At 44.6% G+C, this 25,880-nt stretch overlaps 1 protein-coding gene across 1 annotated transcript; it reads right to left on the bottom strand.

Moving 5' to 3' along the window:
* Nucleotides 1-401: 401 nt before the first annotated feature.
* Nucleotides 402-25,650, bottom strand: LOC137375623 (neuropeptide Y receptor type 6-like). The gene is made up of 3 exons (XM_068043007.1): nt 25,614-25,650; nt 12,073-12,141; nt 402-1,667 (listed from the first exon to the last, which is right to left on the bottom strand). Exon 3 carries the CDS (start codon nt 1,533-1,535, stop codon nt 402-404), a length of 1,134 nt encoding a protein of 377 aa, XP_067899108.1. The 5' UTR covers nt 1,536-1,667; nt 12,073-12,141; nt 25,614-25,650.
* Nucleotides 25,651-25,880: the final 230 nt, after the last annotated feature.

Genomic DNA, 25,880 nt, shown 5'->3' on the forward strand with positions numbered 1-25,880 from the left:
CGGATCCCCAGGCTAGGCGGAAGCGGGTTCGCCACCGACTTTCACGCTGGTGACGAATTCCTGTCCGCCCAAGGTAAAATCCAGTCCATTGACAATAATTAAAATGTACATTAGAAGTATCTTGTGTATAAGTAATACAAGGACCTGGGTGAAGCTGTACCATCGACCTGTACCAGGCAAGACATTCCCTTGTCAATTGCGAGCGTAGCTAATTTTATGTTGGGATAAACTTTCTCTTTAAATGAACACTCCATTAACAGCTTTTTAATCTATTGTCAGTTTAAGAAAGTTTTCAAAAACATAGATAAACTCATCAGTATAAAAATCCAGTATATTTTAATTAGCCAGCAAATAATTATATCTAAGTATTATTGTAAAATATGATTGATTTGAAAGCTATCTTATACAGTTGGGGAGGAATTGTTTAATTTCAGAGAGCATTTGGATACATCTGTGTGTATGGCTGAGAGGCCAATATTGTCATACTCTTCTTGGGTTGATTGGTATTTGCAGTGAATTAGCATGTTTAAGTCCTTTTGGAAATTCTTATTAAGAAATCCATAGAAAATGGGATTAATGCAGGTCGATATCATTGCTGTCAGATGACATAGTGTAAATACAAGATTATAGTGGCAGTTCATCAGAGCTTCATGATTCCAGTCAAAGACAACATTGAAGATGTTCAATGGCAGCCAGCAGACTGTAAATGCCACGACAATTGAGACCAGCATCATGTTTATTCTTTTGCTTTCATTTAATCTACTCTCATTTTCTCTCATTTTATCTGCCATGCCATTTCTTTTCTTTAGGCATATAAAGATTTTTAGGTAGCAAACAAATATAAAGCAGAGCGGGGCAAAATACTGAAGTATGAGGAGACACGTTGTAAAGACTAGTCTATCTACTTCTGAAGGCCAAATCTCAATGCATACAAATTTGTTTTTGTAGAATTCTGAGTGTGAAGAGACATTTCTGAAAGGTTCATCTGTAAGCTGATGAAATATGATGAATGGAAAGGAGATTATTAAGGATAGGAACCAGATCAATACAATCCCCCAACATGCATGGGAAACACCAGGCTTCCAGCCACGCGGGTTTACAATTAACTGATGTCTTTCAATAGCAATCAGAACTAAGGAAAATATAGACACAGTAACAGATACACACTGGATAAATGAGTTTGCTTTGCACATGACATCTCCAAATATCCAGTAATCCATCAATGTGTACACAACAGTGAACGGAATACACATGACACAAATAAGAACATCAGATACAGAAAGATTTGCAATCAGGATATTGGTGACATTATGGTTTTCTTTCTGCCTTTTTATGATGAATATGAGGCAGAGATTACCAAAAAGTGCTATTATAGTAACTACACTGTATGCTAGAATCAACAGGAACATTACAGGCGAAGAAGCTTGGCATGAATCAACATCTGCAAACTGAGGCCGAGTACCATTAGCGATAACTTCAGAAATATTTATGCTGTGATTGTACTTTGATTCTTCCATTTTACCTGTTTTCATCATTCAGTCTATTTACAAATGTCTTCACATTAATTTTGAGATGAAGTAATTTTTCACATCTCTAACACTTGGGCAAAATAATGATTTTCACTTGCAAATATCCAAGTTTGTTTTTCCAGCTCCTATAAATGTAACCTGCAAATAAAAGAGCAAAGTAAGATTAATTCACTGTGCTTGCGTAGATTCTTAAAAACTTAATGCTTTTACAAACTGAATTTTACCAGGCCTTTGGGAAGGAACTGGGATGTGCAAAGGCTGGCAAAAGGTGTGGGAACACATTAGATGGTGTGCCTGATATCTTCCCGCCACCATGCCATTTTAACAGCGATGGGAAAGCTGGCAGTCAGCCTGCCAGCCCGAAGACTAATTGAGCCACTGTAGCAGCCAATTAAGGGCCTCTTCCCAGGTAAACCCTGACGGCCTCCCAGCGAGCTCTGAGGGTGGGAGAGGCTCCTCCTTTTTGGGCACTCTTTGTTCCATGAAGGGGCCCCTGCGGCAACTGCGATGGCTGCCCTCAGTGACACCACGCCCAGTCATGGAGTACATACATGTTAAGGACCACAATCGCCATGAAAACACATTTGAGAGATTGAAGAGCCAAAAGACCTGTGACAGTTTTGATGGAATGACACAACATCCCACTTTTGATGTGATTTGCATTGTCGTATCAGATTTTGTAAACAAACAAAAAAATACGTTCGCTTTTTTTTATTCATTCATGGGATGTAGGCATCACTGGCCTGGCCAGCATTTATTGCCCATCCCTAATTGCCCTTGAGAGTGTGGTGGTGAGCTGCCTTCTTGAACCACTGCAGTCCATTTGGGGTAGGTATACCCACAGTGCTGTTAGGAAGGGAGTTCCAGGATTTTGACTCAGCGACAGTGAAGGAAAGGCGATATAGTTCCAAGTCAGGATGGTGTGTGACTTGGAGGGGAACTTGCAGGTGGTGGTGTTCCCATGTATTTGCTGTCCTTCTAATTGGTAGAGGTCGCGGGTTTGGAAGGTGCTGTCTAAGGAGACTTGGTGCATTGCTGCAGTGCATCTTGTAGATGGTACACACTGCTGCCACTGTGCATCGGTGGTGGAGGGAGTGAATGTTTGTAGATGGGGTGCCAATCAAGCGGGCTGCTTTGTCCTGGATGGTGTTGAGCTTCTTGAGTGTTGTTGGAGCTGCACCCATCCAGGCAAGTGGACAGTATTCCATCACACTCCTGACTTGTGCCTTGTAGATGGTGGACAGGTTTTGGGGAGTCAGGAGGTGAGTTACTCGCCTCAGGATTCCTAGCCTCTGACCTGCTCTTGTAGCCACGGTATTTATATGGCTACTCCAGTTCAGTTTCTGGTGAATGGTAGCCCCTAGGATGTTGATATTGGGGGTTTCAGCAATGGTAATGCCGTTGAATGTCAAGGGGAGATGGTTATATTCTCTCTTGTTGGAGATGGTCATTGCCTGGCACTTATGTGGCACGAATGTTACTTGCCACTTATCAGACCAAGCCAGGATATTGTCCAGGTCTTGCTGCATTTCTACACAGACTGCTTCAGTATCTGAGGAATCACGAATGGTGCTGAACATTGTGCAATCATCAGCGAACATCCCCACTTCGGACCTTATGATTGAAGGAAGGTCATTGATGAAGCAGCTGATGATGGGTTGGGCCTAGGACACTACCCTGAAGAACTCCTGCAGTGATGTCCTGGAGCTGAGATGATTGACCTCCAACAACCACAACCATCTTCCTTTGCGCTAGGTATGACTCCTGCCAGCAGAGGATTTTCCCCCCGATTCCCATTGACTTCAGTTTTGCTAGGGCTCCCTGATGCCATACTCGGTCAAATGCTGCCTTGATGTCAAGGGCAGTCACTCTCACCTCACCGCTTGAGTTCAGCTCTTTTGTCCATGCTTGAACCAAGGCTGTAATGAGATCAGGAGCTGAGTGGCCCTGGCGGAACCCAAATTGAGCGTCACTGAGCAGGTTATTGCCAAGCAAGTGCCGCTTGATGGCACTGTTGATGACACCTTCCACCACTTTACTGATGATTGAGAGTCGGCTGATGGGGCGGTAATTGGCCGGGTTGGACTTGTCCTGCTTTTTGTGTACAGGACATACCTGGGCAATTTTCCACATTCAGGGTAGATGCCAGTGTTGTAACTGTACTGGAACAGTTTGGCTAGGGCGCGGCAAGTTCTGGAGCATAGGTCTTCAGTACTATTGCCGGAATATTGTCAGGGCCCATAGCTTTTGCAGTATCCAGTGCCTTCAGTCGTTTCTTGATATCACGCGGAGTGAATCGAATTGGCTGAAGTCTGGCATCTGTGATGCTGGGGACTTCAGGAGGATGCCGAGATGGATCATCAACTCGGCACTTCTGGCTGAAGATTGTTGCAAATGCTTCAGCCTTATCTTTCACACTGATGTGCTGGGCTCCCCCATCATTGAGGATGGGGATATTTGTGGAGCCACCTCCTCCAGTTAGTTGTTTAATTGTCCACCACCATTCACGGCTGGATGTGGCAGGACTGCAGAGCACTATTCTTGAAAATAATGGTCCTTTGGTGTTTGAAAATTATTTAAAAAATATTTTTCAAGTCTCTGTGTGTTTATTTTCTGCCAAATACCAATTAGTTCTTTATGGGCACTAACTTAAAATTGTATTAATGAGATCTCAGCTTCATGAATGTGTTTGCCAAACATTTTGGTTACAGATACAAATGATAAAAATCAGATTGAAATGGATAAATTGAATCACTTGTGCCATGCATTGGCATGACCATAATGACACATGGCACACTTGGGGGTAAGGGGGGGATTTTATGCTCTCCCCCGCAGCGGGTTTGGAGGCAGGGACAGCATTTAATTGGACATTTAATGGGGGGTGGGGACCCTGCCACCTACCCGCCTCCACCCCAGTTAAGTCCTTGGCGGGAAGGCCTGTGGATGGCCTTACTCTGTCCTGCTACCAATTGAGGCTCTTAACTGGGCAATTAATTAGCCAAGTGATATTAGTCCAGTGGCGGTTGGGCCTGTGGCCAAGCGGGGATCACGCCAAGCAAACCAGTGCAGGTTGCTTGCTGACTCCGGGGGTGGGGGTGAGTGGGGGGTGATGCGGGTGATCTCTGATTCAAAGGCACTTAGTGCCTGATTGAGGGACCTGGCATCAGGAAGTGAGGGGCCTGTTGAGAGCCGCACCCTGCCCTTGCTACCAACCCACCTACTCCTCCGCACCCCCCCCCCCCCCAGCAACCCCCATGCTGCGAAACTCCTCCCGTGATGACTCACCTGTGGCCTGGGTCCCTCAATGATCCGAGGCCATGGGTGGGTGCTCTACCAGCAGCAGCCAATGCCTCCATGGTAGCGCTGCTCAGTAAAAAAGCTGACGGCCTCTGATTGGCCGGCAGCTCTCAGCAGGTGGGACTTCCGACACTGGGATCCTAAATCCCGGGGTAGGCCCGCCGCTGTCCACTTAAGCACCTAAATGGCACGTGATCCGGTGGGCCTTCCCCAGAGGGGGCAGCGTGGGGATCATGATGACTCTTAAGCCGGTGGCTGAGACCCCCGTCGCCTACATAAAATCCCCCCCTTAGTTTTGTGGAGTTCAACCATGCACACCATCCATATTACTTGTATCAGACTTTACATTCCTTGCATTACAAATCATAACGGAATTATAAAGTTTGTGGAGGCAAATCAGAAAGCTTCACAACTGAAACAAACTGAGATTCTACTTCTCTCTTTATATATAAGTAATATATATATATAGAAATATTTCTCACATCACTTTAGTTACTCAACTGCCACCTGCACTCATACACTATGTTATTCTGTCCATTATCGTTTCTAGAAAGATACTAGATGGATTACATAAAGCACAGTACTCAGTTATTTTTACTGATTGATCAGGCATGTAAGTGTGATGCGTAAACTTGCACTTAAACTTCAAGAATACAACCTTCTAGAGTGACTGTAGAGAGCTAACAGCTGTCATGGTTGCACGTAAAATCTAAATAGATCAGCTTAGCTCACACCACCATGACTGATTTATTTCAAGAGTACAGTTTCAAAAAACTGATACCAGAGTCGCCTAAAATTTAGTAGTAAGCTAACTTTTGTATTAATATGACACTACTCAGATTTCATATGTATGAATATGTATATATATGATATAATTCAAAGTTAGGAACATGTACAGATATATGAACAAACAACAGAAATCTGCCTAATTGTCATTAATGATGTTAGTGTCTCCACAGCAGTGGTTCAGACCACAGGAAGTGTCAAATGTTCACTGACCAGAGGTTAAAGGACAAGCTGAGGTATTCTGGCTTGGCTGTGTTATTGGTGTCAGCTGTTCTTGCATCTCCCGTTTCCCACCTCTTTCACATTCTGTCCAGAGCATTTCTCTTCTGCTTATTTAATCTCTTTGGAAGACAGCAGCTGGCAGTTATCCAGCTGCATCTTCCACCAGATGCCGGTAAAGTGGGTCAGCAGTACTGAAAGAAGACGGCAGTCAGCCAATCATCTATAGATCCTCCTGAACCATGCAACCCATCTCTTCTCCAAGCCACACTGAAGATTCAGGGTTACCTCCACCTGGCTGAAAATCAGCGTTTGGGAAGAGGATGGTTGAACATCCAAATCAAGTCACCCAGTCACTTTAGCCACTTCTACCTGAGATTCTCATTAATTATATCTGCCTGGAGTTCATGAGGAAAGGTAGAGGTTTTATGGATTCTTGCCTGTTTGTTTTCCAAGGATGAAGTGCATGGTCAAAATGAAGGTTTTGTCCACCTGTAACTTACATAGTTTAGGAAGGTTATTTTTATGAATGAAAAGGCCTAGAACCTTATGCGAGAGCCTGGGCTGAATTTTAATAGCTCGCCTCCATTCTCAGTGGCAAGCTTCAAAAGGTGCGCGGCGCACGTGCGAGCCGTGCGCTGCAGAGCCGCTGTGATATTTCGAGCGGCGGCTCATTAGCATGGAGGGGGCGGACTGCCCGCCCTGACGATGTACACTGGGCAGACACACCATTCACAGCAACGGTGTCCAAAGCCGCTACGTATGCGCCAGCGCCATTTTTATAGGGCTTCAAGCCCTTCAGTTACATTTAAATTTTGAAAGTCACAGAATGTACAAAAATAAAGTTACACATTTACGAACATTTTCAATCCCCTCTCCCACACCCTCAATGACTAATCAATTCATTAACTGCCCTGCCCCCACAAAATTTTTTATTCCGATCCCAACCTTTCCCCCCAAACTTTATTAATTTTAACCCTCAACCCCTTCCCACCATCCCCCCGAACCAATCGGAACAGTTTCCCTGCTCCTCCCATCCCGCCCTGAATATTTCACTCCTCCCCCCTCCCCACCAGTGTTACGCCTCAGATCTCCGAATGGTGTGGGACTTCCAGCAACCGTCTAGAATATCAGTGGGATGGCCATTGCTACAAGGTAAATCATTATTCATTCATTTTAATGTAATTAACATATTTAAATAAAGTCTCCATCGCCGTGTGGTTTGGAGGCTGCCATGAGGCTTTGCCGCCGCTGGTAAAATGGGGCGGAGCGTTCCCTCCGTCAAGACCCATGGTGGCCCTCCCCCAGAAGGATTTTCTGGGGTCCCTTGCCACCACCCCCGCATCAGGGGACTTATAAAGTTCAGCCTCCTGTGTCTGGCTTTGTGTAATTGGTGCATAGCTCAAATCAAATGTCCCTTTGGACCTCACAAATCAAAGATGAACCATTTCACTATATTAACATATTCTCATGTATTAAAATAAAGATAAGTTGAAGAGCAGTTGACAGTATCATAAGAAATTTAATATTGCTCTGTTTATGTAATAATGGGCTGATTGCAGCTGTGTGCTTTGAAGATGGCAGTCCGCCCGAGCAGATCGCCCATCGCTGAGCCCCCGCTACATTAAGTTTGACGGCTCATTAGCATCACAGCGACACACTGCCTGCCCCATATTATGTGGTGGGAGGCAGGACATCCAGCGCCGTGATGGACGTTGGCTCAGTTATGTAGCAGGTGCTGGAACCCTATTTAAAGCACCCCAGCACCTGCTTCCTGACAGCTGCCAAATACATACTTACCTCACTATTGAAGAGTGGGGATGCTGGCAATCTGGCAGCAAAGCAGAAAGTGCTGGAGAAACTCAGCAGGTCTGGCAGCATCTGTGTAGAGATCACAGACCTGCAAGTTAACTCTGCTTCCCTCTCCACAGATAATGCCAGACCTGCTGAGTTTCTCCAGCACTTTCTGCTTTGCTGCCACATGCTGGGCTGAATTTTACCAGCCCCTCGATGCCGTGGGTCACAGCGCGGGGGCTGGTAAAATTCTGCAGGGAGAGGCCCACCTCAACCCGTGACGTCGAGAAGGGCCTGCCGCAAATTACCAGCGGCGGGGGGACCTCGGTGTGGCCCCCTCCCCGCCGCATGGCGGCGGCACCCCAATTAGAATATGTTAAACAATGTTAAACGGTACTTACCTCTGCAGATTATGCAGCCCCCCGCCTCTCCATGCACACTTCCTGATTTTACTCTGAACTGGCGGCCGTCATGTGACGTCCCGTTCACGATTAGAAAAGCTGGCAGGTTTCACGACAGAAGGTAAATTCCGTTTTCAGGGGCCTCACTCTGCATTCTTAAAGGGAGGGGAGATTACAGGGGTCGGACTCTGCATGCTGGGAGGGAGGGGGGAAACTCAGGGGTCTCACTCTGCATACTGAAAGGGAGGAGGGAGGGGGGAATCACAGGGTCCCTCTGCATTATGGAAGGGAGGAGGGAGGGGGGAATCACAGGGTCCCTCTGCATACTGGAAGGGAGGAGAGAGGGGGGATCACAGGGGTCGCAGCTCTGCATTCTTAAAGGGAGGTGGGGGGGGGGACTGGGATGACTGGAGGGAAAGATCTGCAGGCATGAAGGGAGGTACTGTGTACCCTCCCTCTAAACAGTGCACGCTCTGCGTTTGCTGGTGTTTGTGAAGGAGAAATGGCACACCCTGCGTGTGGGGAGGCTGACAGAAAGGGTAGGAGAGTTAAGTTAATATGGATGATGGGGGCAATCAATTCAGCTAATAGGATCTTGATGTGGTCATGCTGTGCCACTTTGAATGTTGGCGAAGATGGGCAATGCCATAGCACGCCACATAATTGATCCATGAAAGCACCTGATGTACCCGTCAACACCAATCCCTGCCCTGTTAGGAACATTCGAATACATGAAAGGTTCAACTTTATTTATCACATGGAAATAGGAATAGCTCATCCTACATTGTGTGATCCTCTGCTCCTGAGGATCCGTATACGCCAGAGGCAAAACCAACAGCCAGGTGCGATCCACGTAGAGGGCCCCTGTCGTGAGCAGCAACCCCCAAGGGGAGCTCACCATTACGGTTGCTGTGCATCTACAGGCCCCACATGACATGCCATCGGATGTCAGAGCACCAGTGTCAGAGGCGATTGCGCATGTAGATAGGGTGGTGACCCATCTCTATGTCCTGCTCAAAGATGATCTGCAGCCCACGGGCTTTGGTGGACATCCTATGCCTTTGGTCCTCATAGTGGCAGCGGTTCTCAAGCTTGACGCCTATGCAGCTTTCAGGGGCCCACCTTTGTGGGCTCACACAGTCAGCAGTACACCGCTGCATCAGGGAGGTCACCAATGCCCTGCACCGGAGGGCTAGTGAGTATAGTCATAGAGTTATACAGCACAGAAATTGGTCCTTCAGCTGTTTCTATGTGCAAAATTAAGATTATTCACCCAGGTGTAGCAAGCCTACAAGAAGGAATGTTACACTTGAGTGGAAGAAGAGGATCTCAACTGCACAGGACACTGGGACAAAGCAGAGTAAGTGGGCTGAATTTTTTTCAAGTGTCGCGCTGCGTGGCAGTGCCCTTTAAATTTGGCAGGGTGCCCGCATTTAGAGGCCACCGCAGAGCCGCTGCAATATTTCGCGCGGGGGCTCATTAGCATCACTGTGCCGAGCCACACCCCCCCCCCCCCCAGTATTACGTGGGGAGAGGCAGGATATTCGGCACAGTGAGCGACATTTTGAAAGCTGTGCAGCAGGTGATCACATACTAACTGTACATTGAGCGAGTGGAGGCCCTTACAGTTTACTTATGCAGCTGGTCGCCTGGCGGGAGCCTTGATGGCCACATAAGTGCAGTCTATGACCCCTTGCACCTGTGGAAATCCCATGATGGAACCGAAACTGATGGCCCTCTGGGTCTGGCTCCCAGGGTCCATCATGAAGCAGACATAGTCATCGGCCCTCTGGTACAGGGCATCGGTGACCTCCCTGATGCAGCGGTGCACTGCAGACTGAGTGACCCCACAAAGGTCTCCGGTGGGCCTCTGAAATGATGCAGAGGTGTAAACGTTAGGAGCCACTGTCACTATGAAGGCCACAGGCATAGGATGTCCACCGAAGCCCATTGGCTGCAGCTCATTGTTGAGCAGAGCACAGAGATGTGTCACTGCCTGTCTCGACATCTGCAGTCGCCTCTGACACTGGCACTCAGATGTCTGCAGGTACGTCTTGCGGGACCTGTCGATGCGTGGCAATCTGTAGTGGCGAGCTCTCCTTGGGGGCTGCTGCCGCTCACAAGCAGGGGCCTCTACGTGGGCTGCGCTGGCCTGCTGGTTTTGCCTGCGACGCATATGTATCCTCAAGAGAAGCGGATTAGACAATATAGGTTGAACCATACCCATCTCCACAAATAAAGTCGTATCCCTCACTTCCTCGGAGGTTCCTAACAGAGCAGGCATTGTTGTTGACTGTTACATCTGGTGCTTTCATGCATCAACTATGTGGCGTGGCATGGCATGGCATGGCATTTCCCGTTTTAGCTCCCAGTAAGATTGGCACAGCATCACCACATCAAGATTCTACCAGCTGCATCAACTGCCCACCAGCCAGGTAACCTTTATACACCTACTGTTTCTGGAACCCTCCCCACTCACAGGGTGACTGGAGTGCCATTGCTCTCTCACTCACACAAACAAACAATGCAGAGCGGCCTCCCTTTACAGAGGGAGGGCACGCAGTACCTCCCTTCATGCCTGCAGAGCTGTGTCCCTAGTAATCCCATCCCCCCTCCCACTCCCTCCAAGTATGCAGAGTGGAGACCCCAGTAATCCCATCCCCCCTCCCACCTCCCTTCGTATGCAGAGTGGAGACCCCGGTATACAGAGACTTACCTGCACGGTCTCCGATTGCTTCCTCTTCTGCTGTGCCACTGGCTTCTCTTATTCATGACAGTCACCTTTTCAGCAAAAAATATGGAACTGAGGAGTGATGAGCAGCAGGATGCATAATCAGGCAAGGTAAGTAGCACTTAGCATACTTAAATTGGGGTGTTGCCGCCGAGCGGCAGGGGGCTGCACCGAAGTCCCGCCACCATCAGTGAAATGGGGTGGACCATACAGGCATCAGCGGTCATGGCGGGCCTTTCCCACTATAATATTCCAGCCCCACCCCTCCATCCCACAATCCCTGACGTTGGAGAGCTGGTAAAATTCAGCCCAATCTGTATGATATTGAACAAGTATAGAAATGCTTAGCTTTAATTTATTTTTGTTGCTTTTCACAATTTTTGATTAGTAGGGATGAGTACAAATCTCAACCAGTTCAAAGTGAGCCTTTCAAAATTTATTCTAAAAAGCCTTTACTAATATCTCTTTCAGTGACAGTGTACACACACACAGGGCTAAATACAGCTGGATAGAATTGCCCTCCACTCATGCTGGGAAAAATGTTGCTCATTCACTGAGAGAAATGGGGTGGTAGCACCACCAAAATTACAGCTGAAAGACTTACTGCTCCCAATCCAGCCAATACCATCCTGAAAGGGACTTACCACAAGATGACTGGAGCACTCACCTGTTTCAGTCATTGGCCCTTTTTAATATGCAAATTGAGGTTAATAGGACCCTAATTGTCATTTTGGGAGACAAATGGATGGAGTATATCTTCTGCTGGTCCATAGACCAATAGTTAAAATCTGCCCTGTAGGGTTTCTACTGAGAGCTACAGCAATAACTTATTTACTTAACTGGTATTGTGGATCTCAGGTAGCTTTAGGGATAGGGATAGTGGTATGTCTTACCTTGTGCATAACTATCCAATGCCTTGTACAATAGTGAGGTGGATATATTCCATTTTATATGCAACACATTTACCTCTACTATCCTATTTTATAAATGTATATGTTATTGCTATCGTTCAAGGTGATCTGTTTTGGAACAAATTGCATTTTCTCTCAAGGTTTACCAACATGAACAAATACTGACAATGCTGTTTATTCATTAACTTGTAAAAATTAGATACAATATTGGAAAGCTGGTGAGTACTACTGTGCAATACAAGCACATTTGGTTTTTGACATTAAGGTTAACTGCACAGCAGTTAAAATACCTTCGCTCCCCCTCTCCCAAACACACACACATTTCAGAACATACTGTAGTTTTTTACTTAGAGCCACTGAACATGAAGACAAATTTGGAAAGATAGTTAATGACTCATCCTTACCAGAAAAACAAGGCTTTCACTGAATTGACTATTTGAAAATAATCTCTCAGTCTCTGGATCCTGGTGTTCCTGAAATAGAATAAATTCACAGATTAAGGTTTATAATTTTCACTAACAGCAACAGAGTGGAAAAATAATTTGATCTCTGGGGATAGTTAAGCACATTAGTGTTAATGTTCTTCTCTAAAATGTAGCAGACAGAGAAATGGACAGTGAAAGTGAGGGAATGGGAAATCAGACAGATCTGTCAATGATCATCTTTATCACCATCAGGCCACAGCCACTTGCAGAGGTGCCACCAACACAATCATCTTTCAATTCTCACATTCGTATCAATCAATACCATCATCATTGCTTCTCAACAGTGAAAATGTTTCAAGGATTTTATTCATGTATATGCGGCTAAAATTGTCCTGCTCATGTTTGTGTTTCAGTTCTTTGGAATAAAGCAACACTTCTTTTAGACTGCAATCATAATTATGTTTATGGATAGATGCTTTTATTAGGGTTTAGATCATTCAATTTTAGCTCAATTAGAATAAGGCAGCTGCATTTTTCATGATCACTGTGAAATTTTAGTGTGTTTTTTTAGCTACTGCAATTTTAATGAAAATTATGCATCCAAAATTCCTAGTGATTGCACAGGCCCCTCCCCCAACTGAACCATATTCAGCCCCCTGAGCATTAGGACCTATCTAAAAAAAATTTTAGCAGAGGTTTGCTTCCCTGGCTGAGCTTCACAAGTGGGGCTCATATCTGCCCATGTGGCAGACAGTATTATCACCCCATTGGCTGTACTGTCCTCCACAGCTACACCAAGTCCTGACTAAGCCCAGTGAGTGGAAACTCCAGTTTAGGGGGGAGTCCTCATCCTGATTCTGCTCCCTTAGTATCATTCACCTTGTAAGGTATAGGCCAAACTTCTATCCCTTACAAGGCAAATTGGAATCTCCTATAAATAGGTTTTTGACAATCTTCTAGGCAGTTCCATTGGTTTACCACCAAAATTACTGTGGAAGACTGGTTGTAGCCCCAAGGAATTTTGGTACCTATTTAATTTTCCCCTGCAGTCATACTCACTGAATATAAATTTAAAATATTATAATTAGATTTTGAGATGTCAAGTTTCCATCATTAATTTGGGAAGAGAAGGTGCACAAGGCTTGTGTTGAAAATAAACATTTTGGTGATAAAGTAACTGTGAAAGTAAAAACAGAAAATACTGGAAATACTCAGCAGGTCTGGCAGCATCTGTGCTGAGAGAAACAATCACCTTTCATCAGAACTCAGATGCTTCCAAACTGCTGAGTATTTCCAGCATTTTCTGTTTTTATTTCAACGTACGCAGTATTTTGCTTTTGTAACTGTGTATGTATCTAGTTAGCAATGGGCTAAGGCACAGAGAGAAAATTGTATGGACCCAGAACTGTTGAAACTATGGAAATGGCCTGTCTAAGAAGCTAATTAAGTCAAGAATATAAAATGGACTAAGTTATTCTGAAATTTGAAATTCTGAAATTTGTTTTTGACATTCACTTGGTTGCGATACTAATGGAAGATGAGAAGCAGTACAGGATGGAAGAATGAAGAGTGAGGCCACATAGGAACATACGAATTAGGAGCAGGAATAGGCCACTCGGCCCTTCGAGCCTGCTCCGCCATTCAATAAGTTCATGGCTGAACTGATTACTCCACATTCCCACCTACCCCCGATAACCTTCCACCCCCTTGCTTATCAAGAACCTATTTACCTCTGCCTTAAAAATATTCAAAGACTGCTTCCACTGCCTTTTGAGGAAGAGAATTCCAAAGACTCACAACTCTCAGACAGAAAAAAATTCTCATCTCTGTCTTAAATGGCCGACCCCTTATTTTTAAATAGTGACCCCTAGTTCTAGGTTCTCCCACAAGGGGAAACATGGTAGGACCCTAGGGAGTACAGAGGGTCAGAGGGACCTTGGGGTGCTTATCCATAGATCACTGAAGGCAGCAGCACAGGTAGATAAGGTGGTTAGGAAGGCATACGGGATACTTGCCTTTATTAGCCGAGGCATAGAATATAAGAGCAGGGGAGTTATGCTGGAGCTGTATAAAATGCTGGTTAGGCCACAGTTGGAGTACTGTGTACAGTTCTGGTCGCCACACTATATGGAGAGGGTGCAGAGGAGATTCACCAGGATGTTGCCTGGGCTGGAGCATTTCAGTTATGAAGACAGACTAGATAGACTGGGGTTGTTTTCCTTGGAGCGGAGAAGGCTGAGGGGGGACCTGATTGAGGTATACAAAATTATGAGGGGCATTGATAGGATAAATAGGAAGAAACATTTTCCCTTAGCGGAGAGGTCAATAACTAGGGGGCATAGATTTAAGGTAAGGGGCAGGAGGTTTAGAGGGGAGTTGAGGAGGAATTGTTTTACACAGAGGGTGGTTGGAATCTGGAACACACTGCCTGAAGGGATGGTAGAGGCAGGAACACTCACGACATTCAAGAAATATTTAGATGAGCACTTGAAACCCCATAACATACAAGGCTATGGGCCAAGTGTGGGGAAATGGGATTAGTTAGGACGGGTGCTTGATGGTTGGCGCAGGCGCGTTGGGCCGAAGAGCCTGTTTCTGTGCTGTAAAGCTTTGTGGCTCTATCCTTTCCGCATCCACCCTGTCAAGACCCCTCTGGATCTTATATGTTTCAATCAAGTCGCCTCTTACACTTCTAAATTCCAACGGATTCAAGCCTAGCCTGTTCATTCTTTCCTCGTAAGACAGCCTGCCCATTCCAAGTATTCGTCTAGTAAACCTTCTCTGTACTGCCTCCAACGCATTTACATCCTTCCTTAAATAAGGAAACCAGTACTGTACACAGTACTCCAGATGTGGTCTCACCAATGCTCTGTATAGCTGAAGTATAACCTCCCTACTTTTGTATTCAATTCCCCTTGCGATAAACAATAACATTCTATTAGCTTTACTAATTACGTGCTGTACCTGCATACTAACCTTTTGCGATCCCTTTGTATCTCAGAGCTCTGCAATCTCTCGACATTTAGATAATATGCTACTTTTTTATTCTTCCTGCCAAAGTGGACAATTTCACACTTTCCCACATTATACTCCATTTGCCAGGTCTTTGGTCACTCACTTAACCTATCTATTTGAACAGGATACCCCTAACAGGATATTGCATCATTCCCCCCGAAAAATTTACAGGTCATGAATACCGTACTAAGATCTCAGACAGAAGCTCTGTGTGAGAAGACTGCACTTCATCAAAGAGGCTACTGCATGAAGATCTGCAGCCAAAAACAGCTGCCCCAGCAGCTGTGGCTGTGAAAATGATGACTGCATTCAATTTTAAAATTCATTTCAGTTCTCCCATTGAACTGCGCATTGGATCTGCTTATTCAGTCATCAGTGGACTAGCTAGTCTAATGGTAGCTATCAGGTCCACAAGCAGACAACAGCCTGAATCCTGGTCCCAATGTCTGAAAGTCATTATGCAGGTTACTGTGTAATGTATCCCCACTGTCTTCAGGGCAGCAATCTGTGCTTCCATTTTAGCAGAGTCAACTGAGAAGGCCAGATGCCCTGAATGTATTGCTTTCCTCAGAAATGGCAGTCTCAAGCAGGTCATACCCAGCTGTTGCCATTATACTAAGCGCTGGATCTTTGTATTCATTGATAAGTGGGCTTGCTGATTAAATGGCAACCGTTAGATCCTGCAAGCCCTGTGAGACAGCAGCCTATCTTCAGCGTCTGAAAGATTGTACGAAGGATATTATCTAATCTGTCCCCCACTGCCATATACACAGCAATCTGTGCTTCTGTGTAGGCAAAGTCAATGACTGGGCCTGGGCCCCTTCTGTGGTGGAGGCAGGGTCTCAATATAGCTGTCAAGCACTCCATTGATGCATGGAACAAGGAAATATATCCTATGACGTTCCCGCAAATGAGGGCTATAGACTCTAAACAGACACGTTTGTTGTACACATACTCGGAGACTGACCTCAGTGCTTGGCCATAATGTGATGCTTCAGCCAAGTACCAGTGTGCTAAAAGCAAAATATGTCGGAAATACTCAGCAAGTCCGGCAGCTTCTGTGGGGAAAGAAACAGAGTTAACATTTCAGGTTGATGACTTTTCATCAGAACTAGAAGAAGCTAGAGATGTATCAGTTTTTAAACAAGTACTTGGGGAGGGAAAACGGGGAGGGGAGAAAAGAACAAAAGGGAAAGATTTGTAATACGGTGGAAGACAGGAGTGATTAAATGAGAAAAGGAATGATAGTGCAAAGCAAGAGACCATGATACTGGGTCAAGTAAAGAAACAAAGGATTGGCCTTAAGGAGCTGTAAATGGCAACAACAGAACCAGCAGCAGCACCTGCTGCCCGAAAAAAATTGTTGAACTCAATGTTGAGTCTAGAAGGTTGTAAAGTGCCTCATCAAAATATGAGGTGCTGTTCCTCAAACTTCCATTGAGCTTCTTGAAACAGTGTAGGATGCTAAGGACAGAGAGATCAGAGTGGAGTGGAATGAAGAATTAAAATGGCAAGCAACTAGTAGCTCGGGGTCATGCTTTCAGACTGATCAGACGTCAGGTTTGGTTGTGAGAGTTCAGAGGGAAGTAGATTAATGTAAGTAAGGGGGTAGAAAGTAAGAGGCCAGAGAGAGGGGTCCAGGTGGAATAAGAATTCTGAAGATGGAAGGGTCTTCTGTGTGAGGGAAAGATTCCTGGCCAAAGAAATGGAACTGCGAAACCAGGTCAATTCTGAAACAAACTGAGTCTACTAAAATTAGCTTTCATAACACCTCTTTCCTCAGCAGCTATTTATGGCTCCAAATTATTCCAAGTGGATTCCAATTTAAATTCCATCTCTCATGTTTCAGATTCAATGATTATAGATATCTTCCATGATATTCAACATTCCCCAAACCACTGCTCTTGTCTCTTCCCAAGATCTGCTAAGTATTTCCAGCAATTTCTGTTTTTATTTTAGATTTCCAGCATCCACAATATTTTGCTTTTGTTTAAGTACCTGCGTACTCTGGGTTCAGTGACTCTGAAGCCATGGGCTGCCTTCATTTCTGCCTGTACCGGGATGGTGGCAAATCTTCACCCAATCACCGTTCCTATGAGTCTTTTGTGTTCTGTGAAGTGAATCACCCAGACCATGGCCTCACTTACTATTTAATTGCTCCCAGATTGTGCTGAGTTGTTGCATGGGTGTGAGAATGTAAATGAAACTTAGGGTGAAATCAAAGGAATTGGGGCAGAGGAACATGGAGTAGGATCTTGCCCAGGGACTCCTAGGTGGCCTTTCCTTCAGCATTCAGTTCCTTCTCAGCATCACATAGTTGAAAAAGAAGAATTTTCTTTCATCCTGCTCCTCCTCCCCATTATCATTCTTTCCTTTCTCCTCATCATCATTTGCGACACCCCCACCCACCCCCCCATGCCTCCATTGCTATGATGGATCTGCAGGAAAGGATGGCCCAAAACAGGGCATAACTTCCTTGGGATTAAGGAGACAGAAAGAAGCAACAAAGGTGCAGGAATGCTTCTCCATGCCACACACATCGCAGGCTTCCCACTACCTCCCACAACCTCATGTTTCTACCCAGGGAGTTAAAATCAACCCCATGACGTATGGCAGGGTCAGTGCTGACTTTGTCTATCAAGTGGAATTGCAACCTACAGGGTGCAACACTGACATAGATTTTCAAGGCCACTTTATTTACCTTTATTGTTAAAACAGAAGAATTTCACAGAAACATGTTATGCATTTGTACAATTACATTACAAAGTACATTTTCCAGAACATTATTGGATTCTTAATTAAAACAGAGTACTGGAAATACTCAGCAAGTTAGGCAGCATGTACAGTGCATCCCAGCATTTTCTGTTTGTATTTCAGATTTCCTGCATTTGCATTTTGTTTTTAAATACTTATTGGACTATCCTTTGAACCTGCAGTTTGAATATTTAAAATATAATTAAAATACATTTGTATTGTTTAGATTAGCATATCCTCAAATGCTTTTGGGTCCTGTTGGTCTCTCCTCAGCTTCAACATGATCGCCATGGCAAATATGGTAGAAAGCCTCTAATGTTTTTCCCTGTACTTACACACTGTGGAAACCAGGGCCAAGCAGCAGAAGGTGTCAATTACACAGCCACAGTTCTTTACACTGGCTCATTTCCAAGAAATCAGGTCTACTGCAGAGACATGTACTACTTAGTGCAATTTGTGTCTTTCATATATCTCATTTAGTTAGGATTGCATTATGTCTCCAAATAATTACAACCAATATCAAATTCTACTCCCATAAGGTTAAAATCATTCTTAGTGTTCAATCCCATGAATACAAAGAAAAATAGTTGTACTCATCTTCTAATTTTTTCATCTGCTCCAAGAAATGCAAGAAACATTAATTGTTTTATACAAGATTTCAAGTCACCCAAGGACAAGTTAGAGGATACAATTTAACAATTTTATATTATTTTACTTTTCAGTGCAAGACTATCTGCTTTTAATTATTATGATTTTCCTTGCATTGTACTTGTTTTCTTTTGACCTTCAACCACTTTGTACATTGCCTTGTTCAACCTACTTGAGGGATTATTATAATTCAAAGTTGAAAGTACAGTGAACCAAATTCTATTTGTTACATTTGTCTTCACTATGGACGTCCAATCTCTCAATACCTCCATCCCCCATCAGGATGCTCTGAGGGCTTTCCGCTTCTTCCTTGAACAGAGGTCCAATAAGTCCCCATCCACTATCACACTCCTCCGCCTGGCTGCACTTGTTCTCACACTGAACAATTTCTCCTTCAACTCCACTCACTTCCTCCAAATAAAAGGTGTTTCTATGGGTCCTAGTTAGGCCTGTCTTTTTGTGGGGTATGTCGAACATTCCGACTAAGGCCACCTTCCCAACTCTTTTTCCGATACATTGATGACTGTATTGATGCTGTTTCCTGCTCTCACCCCGAACTGGAAAACTTCATCAACTTTGCTTCCAATTTCCACCCATCTCTCACCTTCACATGGTGCATTTCCAACACTTCTCATCCCTTCCTTGACTTCTCTGTCTCATCTCTGGGGATGGGCTGTCCACTAATATTCATTATAAGCCCACAGACTCCCACAGCTACCTCGACTACACCTCCTCACACCCTGCCTCCTGTAAGGACTCCATTCTATTCTCCCAGTTTCTCCATCTCCAATGCATCTGTTCTGATGATGCAACCTTTGACAACAGCGCTTCTGATATGTCTTCCTTTTTCCTCACCCACTGCCCCCCCCCAACTGTGGTTGACAGGGCCCTTGACCATGTCTGACCCATTTCCTGCACTCTGCCCTCACCCCTTCCCCTCCCTCCCAGAACCACAACATGGTTCCCTTTGTCTTCACTGTCCACCCCACCTGCCTCCACATCCAATGGATCATTCTCCACTATTTCCGCCGCCTCCAGCGTGATGCCACCACCAAACACATCTTCCCCTCCCCTCCCCTGTCAGCATTCTGAAGGGATCATTCCCTCCGCGACACTCTGGTCCACTCATTCATGACCCCTGACACCTCATCCCCTTCCCATGGCACATTCCCATGCAATCGCAGGAGGTGTAATTCCTGCCCTTTTACCTCCTCTCTCCTCACTATCCAAGGCCCCAAACACTCCTTCCAGGCGAAGCAGCGATTTACTTGAATTTTTAAAAATTTAGTATACTGTATTCGCGGCTCACAATGCAGTTACCTCTACATAGGGGAGATCAACAGCAGATTGGGTGACCGCTTTGCGGAACACCTGCGCTCAGTCCGCAAACATGACCCTGAGTGTCCGGTTGCTTGTCATTTTAATTCGCCACCCTGATCTCATGCCAACATTTCTGTCATTGGCCTGCTGCAGTCTTCCAATGAACCTCAATGCAAGCTCGAGGAATAGCGCCTCATCTTCCAATGAAGCACTCTACAGCCTTTTGGACTCAATACTGAGTTCAACAATTTCAGAGCATGACTGCCTTTTTAAAAAAAAAAATTTTAAACCATGTGCCTGTCTTAAACTTGTTTTTCATGTTTTTGCTTTTAGAAAGAGCCATTCATTATTCTGCCATTAACACTTTCTCTGGACTAATGCTTTGTCTTTTACTAGAACTATTAGGACTCCCTTTGCCGTTGTTCTGTGACTTCTGTCATTTAATCTCTCCTGCCCTCTGCTCTATCACACAGCTTCCCTCTCCCAGTTTTCACCTGCTCAAAGCCTATTACATTTCTAACCTTTTCCAGTTCTAATGAAAGGTCACCGACCTGAAACGTTAACTGTTTCTCTCTCCACAGATGCTGCCAGACCTGCTGAGTATTTCCAGCACTTTGCTTTTATTTCAAATTTCCAGCATCTGTAGTATTTTGCTTTCATAATATTTGTTAAGGTTTGAAGTCATTTTACATATAGCAACAACCAGTGAGACAAAGATTTACTAATAGGTCTGTTCCTGGGTTTGATAAAATCCCCGATGGTCAAGTTCAGAATATATGACAGGGTGCCTGGAATTTAATTACCAGCAGATTTCTGGTAGGAAACTATGCTGACAGGTTAATTTCCCGCCCACCTGCCTGTCCACCCACCCACAGCAGAATGAAATCCATCCAGTTTTAAGAGCTAGGCATTATTTAAATCCCGATGGATGACATCAACCTGTTCCAGTCAGAATGTGGCAAAAAAATTCCATTGGCACCAAGCAGATAACTGTTTAATAGGATGTCATAATCAGGAACGAGAGTGGGACTCTATATCAGGGAAGAGGTAAAATTTTCTTATGCAGCCCAATGGAGCACTCCTGCTCACAAGTAAAAATACTTACCTGCTTGGTCCTTTTCTGGTCACAATCCTCTTCTCCACTGTCTTCACCTGACAGGAAAGCCATTGCGGCTTCTTGCTCAGGATGTCCAGTAAAATTTCCCTTTGGATGATAATGACATCATCAGGATCAAACATGCAAATGTAAAAAAAAAATTGGCAATGGGTAGAGATCCTTGCCACTGCTCAATAGAGAAGGTTAAAATCTGGAATGGTCAGCTCCTGGCATAACCTGAGCAATTTTAATTGCCCATCCACCCATTTTCTGCCAGGCAGGTGGGTTAGGAATCTTTGCTTGAGGACTTTGGCTTAAAGAGGGGAAAAAATGGCAGCTCAACATCCCTGGATATAGAGTTTTCAGGCAGGATAGAGAGGGATATAAAAAAGGAGGAGGTGTAGCATTATTGGTTAAATAATCAATTATAGCTGTGAGGAGGGATGATATGCTAAATGAATCATCAAATGAGGCCATTTGGGTTGAGCTCAGAAATAAAAAAGGGGCAGCCACACTAATAGGAGTGTACTATAGACACCCAAATAGTGAGAAAGAGCTAGAACAACAAATATGTAGGCATATTTCTGAGTGCAAAAGCAATAGAGCAAAAACAGTTGGGGATTTCAATTACCCTAATATCAACTGGGATACAAACAGTGTGAAGGGCACAGAGGGAACAACATTTTTTAACTGCATTCAAGCTACCTTTTTTAGCCTGCACGGAACAAGCCCAACAAGAGGGGGTGTAATTCTAGATTTTGTCTTAGGAAATGAAGCTGGACAGGTGGATGATGTAACAGTGGGCAACCATTTTGGGTATAGTGATCATAATACAGTTAGGTTTAGCATTATTATGGAAAAGGACAAGGATAGAACAGGAGTAAAAGTTCTAAATTGGGGAAGACAAATTTTACGAAGCTAAGAGGTGATCTGGTGAAAAATGGACTTGAAGAAAAATCAGTGGCAAACCAGTGGGAGGCAGTCAAAAGCGAGATTCTATGGGCACAGTGTAGACATGACCCCACAAAGAAAAAGAGTGGTACTGCCAAATCTAGAGCCCCCTGGTTATCTGGCAGCATACAGGGTATGATAAAGCAGAAAAAGAAAGCTTATGACAGTCATAAAAAACGTAATACTTTAGAAAGCCTAGAGTATAGAAAGTGGAGGGATGCAGTAAAAAAGGAAATTAGGAAAGCAAAGACAGGACATGAAAAAACATTGGCAGGTAAAATCAAGGAAAACCTAAAGATGTTTCTATCAGCAGATTAAGAGCAAGAGGATAACTAAGGAAAGGGTCGGGTCTTTCAGAGATGTACAAGGTAACTTATGTGTGGATGCAGAAGATGTCGGCAGGGTTCTTAATGGGCATTTTGTCTCTAACTTCACAAAAGAGAGGGATGATGCAGACATTATAGTTAAGGAGGAGGTGAGTGAAATATTAGATACGATAAGCATAATGAGAGAGGTAGTACTAGAGGTCTGACATCCTTGAAAGTGGATAAATCACCAGGGCCGGATGGATTGTATCCCAGGCTGTTAAAGGAAGCCAGGGAGGAAATAGCGGATGCTCTGAGGATCATCTTCAAATCCTCACTAGATACAGGCAGGGTACCAGAGGATTGGAGGTCAGCAAACATTGTACCATTGTTTAAGAAGGGTGCGAGGAGAGACCAAATAATTATAGGCTGGTCAGTCTGACTTCAGTGGTGGGCAAATTATTAGAATCAATTCTGAGAGATAAGTTGAACTGTCACTGAGAAAGGCACAGATTAATCAGGGATAATTAGCATGGGTTTGTTAAGGGAAGGTCATGTCTTACTAACTTAATTGAATTTTTTGAGGAAGTAACAAGGAGGATTAATGAGGGTAGTGCAGTGGATGTTGTCTGCATGGCTTTTAGTAAGGCATTTGACAAGGTCCCACATGGCAGACTGCTCAGAAAAATAAAAGCTCACGGGGTACAGGGGAATGTGGCGAGTTGGATCCAAAATTGGCTCAATGACAGGAAACAAAGGGTAATGGTCGACAAATGTTTTTGCAAATGGAAGGCAGTTTCCAGTGGCGTTCCACAGGGCTCAGTGGTGAGTCCATTGTCGTCTGTGGTATATATTAATGATTTGGACTTAAATGTGGGAGCATAATTGGGAAATTTGCAGATGACACAAAAATTGGCTGTGTAGTTGATAGTGAAGAGGATAGCTGTAGACTCCAGAATGATATCAATGGTTTGGTTGAGCTGGCGGAAACGTGGCAAATGGAATTCAATCCGGAGAAGTGTGAGGTAATGCATTTGGGGAGGGCAAACAAAGCAAGAGAATACACAATAAACTTGAGGATATCGAGGGGTAGAGGAAGTGAGAGACCTTGGAGTGCATGTCCACAGGTCCCTGAAGGTGGCGGGACAGGTAGATAAAGCGGTGAAGAAGGCATATGGAATGCTTTCCTTTGTTGCCTGGGGTATAGAATGCAAAAGTAGAGATGTAATGCTGGAAATGTATAAAACGCTGGTTAGGCCACAGTTGGAGTATTGCGTACAGTCACCACATTACAGGAAGGAGATAATTGCTCTGGAGAGAGTACAGAGGAGATTTACAAGAATGTTGCCAGGGTTTGAAAGTTGCAGCTATGAGGAAAGATTGGATAGGCTAGGTTTGTTTTCCTTGGAACGGAGGAGGCTGAGGGATGACTTAATTGAGGTGTACAAAATTATGAGGAGCCTAGATAGACAGGAAAGACCTGTTTCCCCTAGCGGAGAGGTCAATTACCAAAGGGCACAGATTTAATGTGATTGGTAGAAGGATTAGAGGGGACATGAGGAAAAACTTTTTCATCCAGAGGGTGGAGGGTGCCTGGAATTCACTGCCGGATTGGTGGAGGAGGCAGAAGCCCTCAACACATTTAAAAGGTACCTGGAACTCCACTTGAAGTGCTGTAACCTGCAAGGCTATGGACCAGGTGCTGGAAGGTGGGATTAGATTGGGCAGCTAGTTTTTTCAGCCGGCGCAGATACAATGAGCTGAATGGCCTTTTTCTGTGCCATAACTTTTCTATGGTTCTTGGTTCTATGGACACCAATTGTCTGCTCAATAAAGGTTCTAAATGAGCCATGAATATGATTGTAGCATTTTTCAGACAACTAACATAGCTTCCTGAGAGGAGTCATCTCCCAAGTCTGCTGGAGGTAGCTTTTGCCCCTAAGTAGCCTGCCTTTCACTTACTGTGCAAGGTCAAGGATTGGAGGGAATGAAGAATTATCACTGACATAATGGCAGTTGCTAGGAAAGCGAGCACAGATCTGCACAATGCAGTGGCAGTGATCCAACACAGTTCATATCCTTTTCCATAAACAATTGCCATCACCATGAAATAGCTGTGTAATTTTGTCAGCGTACCTAAAAGCTCAAGGGGTTAGATTGCATCATGTGGCTCTAAATGCTTCCTTACACATTGCCACTACCGCAGGAACATGAAAGGATTCCACTCTGAATGTTCAGCTAATTTGTGACCATTAATTCTGCCTTTTGCAGAAAACCTATGCTTGCCTTGTAAGCAACTGCATCTCAGGTCTTTAAAGCAGCTGTCTGAGTATCCATGGAAAAAGCCCTAGAATCATAGAATGATACAGCACAGAAGGAAACTATTGGCCCATCATGCCTGTGCTGGCTTTGAAAAAGCTATACAATTGGATTCACTCTCCTGCTCTTTCTCTATAGCTCTACAAGGTTTTCCACTTCAAGTATTTGTCTAATTCCCTTTTGAAAGTTATTGATGAATCTGCCTCCACCAGTGGCAGAATCTGCGGCACAGTGGCGCAGTGGTTAGCACTGCAGCCTCACAGCTCCAGTGACCCGTGTTCAATTCTGGGTACTGCCTGTGTGGAGTTTGCAAGTTCTCCCTGTGTGTGCGTGGGTTTCCTCCGGGTGCTCCGGTTTCCTCCCACAAGCCAAAAGACTTGCAGGTTGGTAGGTAAATTGGCCATTATAAATTGCCCCTAGTATAGGTAGGTGGTAGGGAAATATAGGGACAGGTGGGGATGTGGTAGGAATATGGGATTAGTGTAGGATTAGTATAAATGGGTGGTTGATGGTCAGCACAGACTCGGTGGGCTGAAGGGCCTGTTTCAATGCTGTATCTCTAAACATAAACAACATAAACATAAACACTCTTTCAGTCAGTGCATTCCACATCAATAACAATTCCCTGCAGGAAAAATGTAATGTGTGCAGGACATATGGGAAACCTGTACTTCCAGGTTTTCCATCCAAAACACCACCCCCAGCTCCCTTCCCACTTCCCTGTAAATATCAAGCTATGCTGTTTGGACTGACTCTCAATGCCTGCACCAATGCTTGATGCTCTTTTAAAAGCAGGTACTCGGACTTTGAGATTTCCAGACTCATCAGGTAAGACATGACACATGCTAGCCCTCAATACAGCAAGTTCCTTTTCCTCCACTGTCATCATGCGCTGCTTCTAACTAATTGTCCTGTGAGTATCCTCCAGTCTACTTCCCTCTACCTCACCCTCTAAGTCCCCTGCCTAAATCCTTTGGGTTAAATCTATTTGAGCTGATACATGGAAGCAGAGTGAGTGACAATGTGAATTGTAAAATGCCTGATATAACTGGATGGAATGAGGTATGACTCGCCATTGTCTAGCACATCTAGAAAAAGAGATGACAGATTACCATGGTGCCCTGATGATCACTTTCCATATCGAGCTTTTAGTCGGAGTGACATGGTAGAGGGGTCAGCATATGCCTCACTACCGGTTAGTGAGGGAATAGGATGAGAAGGAAAATCAGCAAAAATTAGTAACAAACACAGGGTAGCTGCCAGCTACATTCCTATTTCACCATTCTTTGGCACCCTTTATGTCTTTTCCAATGATTTCAAGGGAGTCTTCCTTGTATAATGTTAATGCTGTAAAGTTTTGCCATCTGTCTCCTGTTGCT

Source organism: Heterodontus francisci, chromosome 12 (genome assembly GCF_036365525.1).
Source record: "Heterodontus francisci isolate sHetFra1 chromosome 12, sHetFra1.hap1, whole genome shotgun sequence".
Taxonomy (NCBI): Eukaryota; Metazoa; Chordata; class Chondrichthyes; order Heterodontiformes; family Heterodontidae; genus Heterodontus; species Heterodontus francisci.